The 13,218-nt window shown below is 46.1% G+C and overlaps 1 protein-coding gene across 1 annotated transcript in view; it reads right to left on the bottom strand.

The window, feature by feature from the left end:
* Positions 1–13,218, bottom strand: part of PPA1 (inorganic pyrophosphatase 1) — a 316,872-nt gene that overhangs the window by 84,778 nt on the left and 218,876 nt on the right. Inside the window, exons 3-4 of the mRNA XM_063961455.1 lie at positions 11,377–11,430; positions 7,782–7,901 (exon numbers count right to left, since the gene is read on the bottom strand). Of these exons, the coding sequence (XP_063817525.1) occupies positions 7,782–7,901; positions 11,377–11,430 (174 nt within the window). The remainder of the gene's footprint in view (positions 1–7,781; positions 7,902–11,376; positions 11,431–13,218) is intronic.

The raw sequence follows: 13,218 nt of genomic DNA, 5'->3' as shown, positions 1-13,218 counted from the left end.
GTCCTAATCCCGTAGCCATTACGGCATAATCAAAACCAATAGATTTATTAATCGGTCAGCGGCGAAGTGTGAGTGGTGAAGTGTTCCGCTTCTCATGCTTAGAGGCCCGGGTTCGATTCCTAAAGTACGAATGCATGTTAGTTTCTTCCAGACACTTTTTTTTTGTTTTTATATCATACTGTAGTATACTTTCACATTCAATACAAGTGTGCACACAAGTTTTACATAAAGCAGGGGAAAGCTGCAGGAGCGTTTATACTGTTAAGGTTATATGCACCATACAGTACACATACAATTCTGTAGCAGGGCAGACTCAATTGAAATGGCTACAGTCTGACTACTTGCCCCATGGAGGCACTCGGCTACGGAGCAAGTAACAGCACAGGTTTTGCAGACTATGGGCCAATGCTGAAGAAGCATCACAATCCTCTAGCTAAAATACACAGGGGCGATAGGGATAACCGAGCTCCATGCACATAGCGATACACCGGTCTTGAACGCATACCAAACTGACAAAATGGCCACCGCCTGTGAACCCCCACCTTGTGGCAGCACTTGGATATGGAGCGAGCAACAGCATAGGTTTTGCAGGCTATGGGCCAATGCTGAAGGAGCGTCACAATCCCCTAGCTAAAATACACAGGGGCGATAGGGATAAGCAAATAAACGCTAGGGATAAAAAAAAAAGCGAATGTCACGGGAACGGGAGAAAAAAAAAAAAAAAAAAAAGGTTGGCAATTTGGGACTCGAACCCGGGACTCTCAGCGTGGGAGGCAGGAGCCTTCATCGCTAACCCATGACGCGTCATGGAAGATTCTCAAGTTCATGTGTAAATGTACTGCAAAGAGCGATTTCATCCCATTGGTGTTAGTTTATGCCTTTGGGGACTCTGACGCTCATACTGTACATGTATTTCAAAAGCACAGTATTTTCCACCGCATCCCCCTACCCCCATCGCCGTTCCCCCCTGGTAGCCTGCACAGTTCATGCAGTAGACAAGGAGGGAGTTCAGGTCAGGTACAATACACAAACGCCGACGATCTACAGTACTGTGTTGCTCAAACAGTTAGTTGCGTCAGAATACACTAATTTATATTTACTGGAACTGTAGGTCTACGGGTGCTCATTACCGCGGTGTATAGTATATAGCGGAATGAGTCACTCCTTCAGATTTACTCTGATTTATGTGAAACCTGTGTGCACTCTTCCATTGAATGTATTACAAAGAAAAAAAAAATAATAAAAAAAAAGTGAATGTCACGGCAACACAAAAAAAAAAATAAGAATTTACTTACCGATAATTCTATTTCTCGGAGTCCGTAGTGGATGCTGGGGTTCCTGAAAGGACCATGGGGAATAGCGGCTCCGCAGGAGACAGGGCACAAAAAGTAAAGCTTTTCCAGATCAGGTGGTGTGCACTGGCTCCTCCCCCTATGACCCTCCTCCAGACTCCAGTTAGGTACTGTGCCCGGACGAGCGTACACAATAAGGGAGGATTTTGAATCCCGGGTAAGACTCATACCAGCCACACCAATCACACCGTACAACTTGTGATCTAAACCCAGTTAACAGTATGATAACAGAAGAGCCTCTGAAAGATGGCTCCCTAAACAATAACCCGAATTAGTTAACAATAACTATGTACAAGTATTGCAGATAATCCGCACTTGGGATGGGCGCCCAGCATCCACTACGGACTCCGAGAAATAGAATTATCGGTAAGTAAATTCTTATTTTCTCTATCGTCCTAGTGGATGCTGGGGTTCCTGAAAGGACCATGGGGATTATACCAAAGCTCCCAAACGGGCGGGAGAGTGCGGATGACTCTGCAGCACCGAATGAGAGAACTCCAGGTCCTCCTTTGCCAGGGTATCAAATTTGTAGAATTTTACAAACGTGTTCTCCCCTGACCACGTAGCTGCTCGGCAGAGTTGTAATGCCGAGACCCCTCGGGCAGCCGCCCAAGATGAGCCCACCTTCCTTGTGGAATGGGCCTTAACAGATTTAGGCTGTGGCAGGCCTGCCACAGAATGTGCAAGTTGAATTGTGTTACAAATCCAACGAGCAATCGACTGCTTAGAAGCAGGCGCACCCAACTTGTTGGGTGCATACAGTATAAACAGCGAGTCAGATTTTCTGACTCCAGCCGTCCTTGAAATGTATATTTTTAAAGCTCTGACAACGTCCAACAACTTGAAGTCCTCCAAGTCGCTTGTAGCCGCAGGCACTACAATAGGCTGGTTCAGGTGAAACGCTGATACCACCTTAGGGAGAAAATGCGGACGCGTCCGCAGCTCTGCCCTATCCGAATGGAAAATTAAATAAGGGCTTTTATAAGATAAAGCCGCCAGTTCAGATACTCTCCTGGCGGACGCCAGGGCCAGTAACATAGTCACTTTCCATGTGAGATATTTCAAATCCACATTTTTTAGTGGTTCAAACCAATGGGATTTGAGGAAATCTAAAACTACATTTAGATCCCACGGTGCCACCGGAGGCACCACAGGAGGCTGTATATGCAGTACTCCTTTGACAAAAGTCTGGACCTCAGGAACTGAGGCCAATTCTTTTTGGAAGAATATTGACAGGGCCGAAATTTGAACCTTAATAGATCCCAATTTGAGACCCATAGACAATCCTGATTGCAGGAAATGTAGGAAACGACCCAGTTGAAATTCCTCCGTCGGAGCACTCCGATCCTCGCACCACGCAACATATTTCCGCCAAATGCGGTGATAATGCTTCGCGGTGACTTCCTTTCTTGCCTTAATCAAGGTAGGAATGACTTCTTCTGGAATGCCTTTTCCTTTTAGGATCTGGCGTTCAACCGCCATGCCGTCAAACGCAGCCGCGGTAAGTCTTGGAATAGACACGGTCCCTGCTGAAGCAGGTCCTGTCTTAGAGGTAGAGGCCACGGATCGTCCGTGACCATCTCTTGAAGTTCCGGGTACCAAGACCTTCTTGGCCAATCCGGAGCCACTAGTATCGTTCTTACTCCGCTTTGCCGTATGATTCTCAATACCTTTGGTATGAGAGGCAGAGGAGGAAACACATACACCGACTGGTACACCCAAGGTGTTACCAGCGCGTCCACAGCTATTGCCTGCGGATCTCTTGACCTGGCGCAATACCTGTCCAGTTTTTTTTTTTTTTTTTTTGAGGCGAGACGCCATCATGTCCACCATTGGTCTTTCCCAACGGTTTATTAGCATGTGGAAAACTTCTGGATGAAGTCCCCACTCTCCCGGGTGAAGATCGTGTCTGCTGAGGAAGTCTGCTTCCCAGTTGTCCACTCCCGGGATGAACACTGCTGACAGTGCTATCACGTGATTCTCCGCCCAGCGAAGGATCCTGGCAGCTTCTGCCATTGCACTCCTGCTTCTTGTGCCGCCCTGTCTGTTTACATGGGCGACTGCCGTGATGTTGTCCGACTGGATCAACACCGGTCTTCCTTGAAGCAGAGGTTCCGCCTGGCTTAGAGCATTGTAGATTGCTCTTAGTTCCAGAATGTTTATGTGAAGAGACTTTTCCAGGCTCGACCACACTCCCTGGAAGTTTCTTCCTTGTGTGACTGCTCCCCAGCCTCTCAGGCTGGCGTCCGTGGTCACCAGGATCCAATCCTGTATGCCGAATCTGCGGCCCTCCAATAGATGAGCCCTCTGCAACCACCACAGAAGAGATACCCTTGTCCTTGGAGACAGGGTTATCCGCAGGTGCATCTGAAGATGCGTGCATTGATGTACAGACACCTTTCCTGGTTTTAGGAGATTCCTGACCAGGTCGGATAACTCCTTGGCTTTTTCCTCGGGAAGAAAAACCTTTTTCTGAACCGTGTCCAGAATCATCCCTAGGAACAGCAGACGAGTTGTCGGCATTAATTTGTATTTTGGAATATTCAGAATCCATCCGTGCTGCTTTAGCACCTCTTGAGATATTGCTAATCCCATCTCTAGCTGTTCTCTGGACCTTGCCCTTATTAGGAGATCGTCCAAGTATGGGATAATTAATACGCCTTTTCTTCGAAGAAGAATCATCATCTCGGCCATTACCTTTGTAAAGACCCGAGGTGCCGTGGACAAACCAAACGGCAGCGTCTGAAACTGATAGTGACAGTTTTGTACAACGAACCTGAGGTACCCCTGGTGTGAGGGGTAAATTGGAACGTGGAGATACGCATCCTTGATGTCCAAGGATACCATAAAGTCCCCTTCTTCCAGGTTCGCTATCACTGCTCTGAGTGACTCCATCTTGAACTTGAACTTCTTTATGTACAGGTTCAAGGACTTCAGATTTAGAATAGGCCTTACCGAGCCATCCGGCTTCGGTACCACAAATAGAGTGGAATAATACCCCTTCCCTTGTTGTAGAAGAGGTACCTTGACTATCACCTGCTGAGAGTACAGCTTGTGAATGGCTTCCAAAACCGTCTCCCTTTCGGAAGGGGACGTTGGTAAAGCAGACTTCAGGAAACGGCGAGGTGGATCTGTCTCTAATTCCAACCTGTACCCCTGAGATATTATCTGCAGGATCCAGGGATCTACCTGCGAGTGAGCCCACTGCGCGCTGTAATTTTTGAGACGACCTCCCACCGTCCCAGAGTCCGCTTGAGAAGCCCCAGCGTCATGCTGAGGCTTTTGTAGAAGCCGGGGAGAGCTTCTGTTCCTGGGAAGGAGCTGCCTGTTGCTGTTTCTTCCCTCGACCTCTGCCTCGTGGCAGATATGAATAGCCCTTTGCTCTCTTATTTTTAAAGGAACGAAAGGGCTGCGGTTGAAAAGTCGGTGCCTTTTTCTGTTGGGGAGTGACTTGAGGTAGAAAGGTGGATTTCCCGGCTGTAGCCGTGGCAACCAAATCTGATAGACCGACTCCAAATAACTCCTCCCCTTTATACGGCAAAACTTCCATATGCCGTTTTGAATCCGCATCGCCTGTCCACTGTCGCGTCCATAAAGCTCTTCTGGCCGAAATGGACATAGCACTTACCCGTGATGCCAGTGTGCAGATATCCCTCTGTGCATCACGCATATAAAAAAATGCATCCTTTATTTGTTCTAACGACAGTAAAATATTGTCCCTGTCCAGGGTATCAATATTTTCAATCAGGGACTCTGACCAAACTACCCCAGCACTGCACATCCAGGCAGTCGCTATAGCTGGTCGTAGTATAACACCTGCATGTGTGTATATACTTTTTTGGATATTTTCCATCCTCCTATCTGATGGATCTTTAAGTGCGGCCGTCTCAGGAGAAGGTAACGCCACTTGTTTTGATAAGCGTGTTAGCGCCTTGTCCACCCTAGGAGGTGTTTCCCAGCGCTCCCTAACCTCTGGCGGGAAAGGGTATAATGCCAATAATTTCTTTGAAATTATCAGCTTTTTATCAGGGGCAACCCACGCTTCATCACACACGTCATTTAATTCTTCTGATTCAGGAAAAACTATAGGTAGTTTTTTCACACCCCACATAATACCCTGTTTAGTGGTACCTGTAGTATCAGCTAAATGTAACGCCTCCTTCATTGCCAAAATCATATAACGTGTGGCCCTACTGGAAAATACGGTTGATTCGTCACCACTGGAATCAGTGCCTGTGTCTGGGTCTGTGTCGACCGACTGAGGCAAAGGGCGTTTTACAGCCCCTGACGGTGTTTGAGGCGCCTGGACAGGCACTAATTGATTGTCCGGCCGCCTCATGTCGTCAAACGACTGCTTTAGCGTGTTGACACTATCCCGTAATTCCATAAATAAAGGCATCCATTCTGGTGTCGACCCCCTAGGAGGTGACATCCCCATATTTGGCAATTGCTCCGCCTCCACACCAATATCGTCCTCATACATGTCTACACACACGTACCGACACACAGCAGACACACAGGGAATGCTCTAAACGAAGACAGGACCCACTAGCCCTTTGGGGAGACAGAGGGAGAGTCTGCCAGCACACACCAAAAAGCGCTATATATGACAGGGATAGCCTTATAATAAGTGCTCCCTTATAGCTGCTTTATATATATCAAGATATTGCCATTAAATTTGCCCCCCCTCTCTGTTTTACCCTGTTTCTGTAGTGCAGTGCAGGGGAGAGACCTGGGAGCCGTCCTGACCAGCGGAGCTGTGAGAGGAAATGGCGCCGTGTGCTGAGGAGATAGGCCCCGCCCCTTTTTCGGCGGGCTCGTCTCCCGCTATTTTGTGAATACAGGCAGGGGTTAAATATCTCCATATAGCCTCTGGGGGCTATATGTGAGGTATTTTTAGCCTTTATATAGGTTTACATTTGCCTCCCAGGGCGCCCCCCCCCCAGCGCCCTGCACCCTCAGTGACTGCGTGTGAAGTGTGCTGAGAGGAAAATGGCGCACAGCTGCAGTGCTGTGCGCTACCTTTAGAAGACTGCAGGAGTCTTCAGCCGCCGATTCTGGACCTCTTCTTACTTCAGCATCTGCAAGGGGGCCGGCGGCGCGGCTCCGGTGACCATCCAGGCTGTACCTGTGATCGTCCCTCTGGAGCTGATGTCCAGTAGCCAAGAAGCCAATCCATCCTGCACGCAGGTGAGTTCACTTCTTCTCCCCTCTGTCCCTCGTTGCAGTGATCCTGTTGCCAGCAGGAATCACTGTAAAATAAAAAACCTAAGCTAAACTTTCTCTAAGCAGCTCTTTATGAGAGCCACCTAGAATTGCACCCTTCTCGGCCGGGCACAAAAATCTAACAGGAGTCTGGAGGAGGGTCATAGGGGGAGGAGCCAGTGCACACCACCTGATCTGGAAAAGCTTTACTTTTTGTGCCCTGTCTCCTGCGGAGCCGCTATTCCCCATGGTCCTTTCAGGAACCCCAGCATCCACTAGGACGATAGAGAAAAAAAGATTGGCACTTTGGGACTCGAACCCGGGACTCTCAGCGTGGGAGGCGGGAGCAATTCCTTCTCACTGGTGTTGGTTTATGCCTGTGTCCTCTAAGATGCTGTACATACTTTAAAGTCAATGATCTACATTATTCCTTTCACACATTAGTTGCATCTGCATACACAAGTGTTTTAACATATTCTTTTGTATCTGTATAAACTTTTTTTTTTTACTCTCTCCGTCTGACCATTGGTCACCATCTATTAACATTACAGTCGTCACTGACCATTTGCCAGAGCTTGTAGATCAATCCTCCGTTATTCGATCTAAAGTACTGGATTTGTGGAGCATTAGCCACCCAGTGGTGATGTGTATTGAATGCCAAGTATCTAGTCGTGCCTAACGCGCCTGTCCGTGATTAAACTCCGCAACCTAAGCTATTGCCTAGGCGTGACTAAACCTCCGTCTAGGCGCAGAAAGAGCCAAGATAACGGTGGACCCATCTGTAGGAATATTTCTTTCCCTACCATAGGTATTTGCTTTAGAAGCATGTTAGAGCTGCCACATGGTCTGTGTCATTGCACACTTACATGAGGTAAAAGCAAGTAACTCAAAAACGAACACAAGAATAGATGCACTGTAGGCTACTAGGCCAATAATAGGGTCTGGAAAGACAAAAAAAATAAAAAAATTGTAACACTAAATAAAAAAATCCTAAAATAGCTGTGACAGATTACAAGGTTACTGTGGGAATCCTCTGGCACAAAAGCTATGCTGTAAAAAAGACTCCAAACAACGGATCTTACCAGTCACTATGTAACTCCAAAATAATAGAACCACACAAAGTGCCTGGCATATTGAACTGGAAAGGTTTCAGTAATGGTATTATAAGCTAGTTTTAAATGTGCTATTTGCACATAGTTTGTGGCTTTAAATTATTGTTTTTACCTGTGGGAGGGCTCCATAATTCCATATATAGCCCTTGTGAGGGAACACGTTAGCCACATAACGCAGGTTGCCTTTCTTAACATCTTGTTTAATTGGATTCAGAGGGTCTTTTGTGGCAATCTGTAAATAGAAGGAAAAAGACAGTTCAACATTTTGCCATTCACCTAAAATGTGCCTCCGTTGTTAATCCCATGCTGCAGATGTCCACAATGTCATACAATAATCGACTGTTAGGTACAGATGTGTCCTCATACATCATTGCTGCAGTCACACCAATCAGGCGCGTCAGAACTCTGCTAGCGTTGGGCATTTTTTTTGGCAAAAATGCGTCTTTACAACCGTAAGGTAGGACGCACTAGTAGACTGTGCAGATTAATTCTATACGTATATCTGTGTACGAGCAAGTCTCTGAATCTGTATATGAAGTGCCACAAAATAGCAGCCACAGCTTTTTTTCAATACAAGTTCTGTTATACAGACTCATACACACACACACACACACACACACACACACTATACAAGTGTCATCTATAGCAACTTACTAAGCAGTTTCCCGGTGTGTCCTTTTGGCAAGAGAATTAGAAGGAAAAAAAAGCTCATGCTGCGAGGCGTATTAATACTAGATGTATGAGGGTACATCTGTAGCAAGTGTACCAAACAATAACGGCAATTTATAATAGGTACGCTAATAAGGAGGATGATGTGAAAGGAGTATAAAAAAAAAAATCCCATTAACACTACAGCTGTGACTGCATAAACAGGTTTTAAACATCAATTAAATGTTAAACACCCCCCTCTGGCACAGACCCCTGGCGTTCGCTATTCTGAGATTGGAATATCAATACAAGGATTCTTCTTCTTAAGGTTCTCCCATGTTTTCTATATGGATGCCTTCGCTAGAGAGCCTCAGCTATAGCTTTCTCCAGCAAGAACAGCTTGGATAAATACGAAGGTAATGTCTTACGATGAGCAAGTGTAAAAATTGTGCAATGGAGGTACTGCAATAGCATATGCATCATTACTGTATCTGTGTTTCTGTACATAAACCCTAACCACCCTAATTGAGGCATGACAGTCACAGTTTCAAGGAATTGTTCCACCCTGAATAGCAAGGCTTTTGCCCAGAGTGGATGACTTGAGAAATATGGCCTAATTCATGTTTGTATGTAATTGCACAGGAAGCTGTTGTGCAATTCCGTGTAATTGAAGTTCAAATGGAGCTGGAGGCATCTGTAGGAGATAGAGGTGTCCTCATACATCTACCTTCAATACGCCATGTAGCGGGAGATGCCTGGGGTAACCGAGCCGACAAGTTCCGTGCAACTATGTTAGTGTCAGGCATTTTGTTTTGCCAAAAATGCTATGCAAATAGGACACACAGGCAAGCTCTGCTGATTAAAATAAGCTGCATGCCTATATTGTATGCGACCACACCTGTATCTTTATATAGGATGCTACGTTGGTGTTTTCTAGAAAACACTGTAGCATATCATTCTGCATGCAGATACAGCCATGGTCGCACACAGAATATTAGATGCTGATACATGCCGCTTATTTTAATCAGCAAAGCAGCTTGTGCATCCTAGTCACATAATTTTGCAGACTAGACACATTTTAATTGAAAAAGTCGCACAAAAAGATGCTCTGCGCTACCAAATCACACAACGGCTTGGCGTGACTAGAAGGGCTGTTTACTGTGCAGGGAGGTTAGATGTAAGCACACAAATCTGTGGACTCTTCCTGCGGTCCGAGGACGCAGCCTTGGATCATCATTGCAACCATTGGACACGATCCACAAAGATATTTTAAACTCAGGCTGGCAGCTGGATCAATGCACCCCAGGAACAATGCCTTCAAAACAGGAATGCCACCCCCGCTCCACACCCCAAACAATGCAGCATGATTGACAGGGAACTACAAGCTATATCAAAAGACCCGCTTTGCACACACGCAGAAAAATCTGCATGGATCACAGGGCTTAATGCTCATGAACAAAGCACAGCAGACAGTACAGCTACGAACAATATAAATTTTCTTTTAACTCGCAGCTCCGTTAAAACTGTGTGGATCACAGGGCTTCTAGATGCATGTGAACAAAGCACAGTAGGGTAAAGCACACCAACCAGTACAAACAATACATAGATATAGCTCTATTGTGGTTGGTGCGCTTTACCCTACAGGGCTTTCTTCACATGCATCTAGAAGCCCTGTGATACACCCAGTGTGCGGTGATGTTTCATAGATATGCTATAAACGACCATGTGTTTTTGCCGCTATTATGTTGGTTCATAACCAGCTAGTTCGCTGCAGCTTTTGGTCAATATTGATGAAAACAATATTGTGAGTTGGTCACACACTTTACTACTGGTAACTCTACACCCGCTCCCACAACACTACCGCTAACCATGAACCTGCCCTTCACACAAGCTACACTACCCCTAACCCTGCACTCACTCCCTGCACACACTACACCACCGCTAACCCTGCACCCTGTCCTCGCATACAATACCCCTAACCCTGCATCCACTCCGCGCACACACACTACCACTTACCCTGCACACACCTACCCTTAACCCTGCACCCGCTCCCTACACACACTACGACACTGGACTGGACTGACTGGGGGTTCCAAGTGGGTGGGAAGGGAGATGGGTGCAGTGGGCTGTTTGGGGAGGGAAGGCAGGTAGACACTAGGATGGAGATCAGTAATGGTAGGGACACTGTGCTGGAGAAGGGGCAGACACTGGATGGTAGCACTGACCTGGTGCGGTTTTCAGCCTGTACCCGCACACTCACTCTAACAGCATATTGAGCAGCCCTTCCTGCATCATCTACCATCCTCCCCAGCTCCATTACCTCTGGGATCTGTTTCCTGGCAGTGGGTCCAACTCACCCCATTGCCCAATCCATAATTTTTTTGACTGTGACAAGACCAATCTTTACAAATGGGTTGATAGCAGGGACTTTGTTGTTAGAGGAGCAACAACTTACCCTCTTGTATTACAAACAGGGGCTTCTTGCAACCCTCTTGTATATACATAGGAGCACTTTGTAGGGGAGTCCTAATCCCCCTCCCCTCTCCCGCCCTTCCAGAACCAGGCTACCATGGGACCTCCCTCCTCCCACCCCACTAAAATAGCCACCTCCTTATCCGTGGACGCCGGGTACTGGAGTCTTTATAGACTCAGGGTCTGATGTCATGGGTTGCAGCCACGGATAGTATGTGCCACTAGGCCACACCCCCTTGTCCTAGTCCACTTTCCCCTGCCCTCCTGGCGACTGAGATTACGTCACAGGGAGGCGGGGCTTAAACACACAGCACTAAGAGGCGGTGTTTATGTACAGGGGAGGGTCTTAATCCTGGAATTTTACAACAGTGCACTACACATGCCTTGGTTCCCCCAAATACGCCACTGGTGTGTTGATGCCGGAGGAGATGGGTCTGGTGCTGCAGTAAAAGGAAATTTGTTTTTCCTATTTACAGCAGCATGGACATCTGTGGATACTGTAGGCCTATTTTGGAAAGTGGGCCTGGAGCTGCAGCTCCATTAGCGCCACTGTTAATACGGCATGACTATATTATATTTAAACCAACCTCCATCTTTGCATTGGTCCATCGTGGGACTTCCACAACCATGTTGAATATGCCCTGTAAAAGAAAAGAAATTAGAAAAAATTGGTTTTCTTTCTGAAGACATTATTGAGTGTAATACAGTAATAAAAAAAATATATATACAGAAGAGTTTTGCTACTTTAGCAGAAAAAAAAGCAAAGCCCAACAAAAAAACAAAGTGTTTTTTTTTTTTTTTTAAAGAGGACAAGAGAATGATACAAAAAGGCAAACAACTTTATAGTGTAATCTACTACCAAAACTCTGCAAATAGTAATTATATGGATGACACGCTTTGTATGTAAGTGCACATTGCAAAAAACTGCCATCATACCCGAACATAATACTAATACTACCACTAATAATATTGTACCTGACCAATATTCATTTAAATCACAGTCTTGAATACTACTTTCACAATTTAGAAAAATACATCTCCTACTGCTCTTTCATTCCCTTACTCAGATTGTAGAGGTCTCTCTTCTGGGTTGACCCTTGCACTCTGAGTCCATGGCTGTACCTTTGAGAGCCCAATTAGCAGAGCTTCATGTTAGCCTAGTCTCTTGTTCCCTTTATCTTAGCATTTCAAGATACAGAGGCGATAGCTCCAAAGTAGAAATTGATTCTGGAACTTTGAAAGTGAGCAGCTTGGAGCATTGCACTAAGCATAGCCCATATAGGTCGCTTGGCGCTGTACATAAAGTCAGCCTGATCCGCCAGGCACAGCGGATTGAAGGGAGAGAACCGACAATTATGTTAGGGGAGGGGGGACATTTATGAACAAATGTGCTCTGGAGTTGTATCTAATGGAAGAAAACAGGAGTTTCCTCACAATTTAAAAATAATTTTAAATGTTTCCTTTATTAAAAGCGCTTTGTTAATTATGTACTAAAAAAAAAAAAAAAAGGAATACGGGGCAGCAGAAGAGCAAGCGCTTTATCCAACGCACTAGGCTGTCTCGGTGGCATGATTCCTCCAGCTTTTCTGCACAGCAGTAAAGCAGTGAAGTGTACAATTAACCAGCCCTGGAACGAGCAGCACTCAGACAGAACAGGAGTATAATTTGTTAAACCACACAATTCCCCCAGGAGGTGGATAAATGGTAGTGATGAGCACCGGAAATTTTTCGGGTTTTGTGTTTTGGTTTTGGGTTCGGTTCCGCGGCCGTGTTTTGGGTTCGAACGCGTTTTGGCAAAACCTCACCGAATTTTTTTTGTCGGATTCGGGTGTTTTTTTCAAAAAACCCTAAAAAACAGCTTAAATCATAGAATTTGGGGTTCATTTTGATCCCAAAGTATTATTAACCTCAATAACCATAATTTCCACTCATTTTCAGTCTATTCTGAACACCTCACAATATTATTTTTAGTCCTAAAATTTGCACCGAGGTCGCTGGATGGCTAAGCTAAGCGACCCAAGTGGCCGACACAATCACCTGGCCCATCTAGGAGTGGCACTGCAGTGTCACGCAGGATGGCCCTTCCAAAAAACACTCCCCAAACAGCACATGACGCAAAGAAAAAAAGAGGCGCAATGAGGTAGCTGTGTGAGTAAGCTAAGCGACCCTAGTGGCCGACACAATCACCTGGCACATCTAGGAGTGGCACTGCAGTGTCACGCAGGATGGCCCTTCCAAAAAACACCCCCCAAACAGCACATGACGCAAAGAAAAATGAAAGAAAAAAGAGGTGCAAGATGGAATTGTCCTTGGGCCCTCCCACCCACCCTTATGTTGTATAAACAGGACATGCACACTTTAACCAACCCATCATTTCAGTGACAGGGTCTGCCACACGACTGTGACTGAAATGACGGGTTGGTTTGGAC

This window comes from Pseudophryne corroboree, chromosome 3 (assembly GCF_028390025.1).
Source record: "Pseudophryne corroboree isolate aPseCor3 chromosome 3, aPseCor3.hap2, whole genome shotgun sequence".
NCBI classification, from domain to species: Eukaryota; Metazoa; Chordata; class Amphibia; order Anura; family Myobatrachidae; genus Pseudophryne; species Pseudophryne corroboree.
Note: the sequence above shows the minus strand (reverse complement) of the source record. Positions and strands in the feature narration are given on the sequence as shown.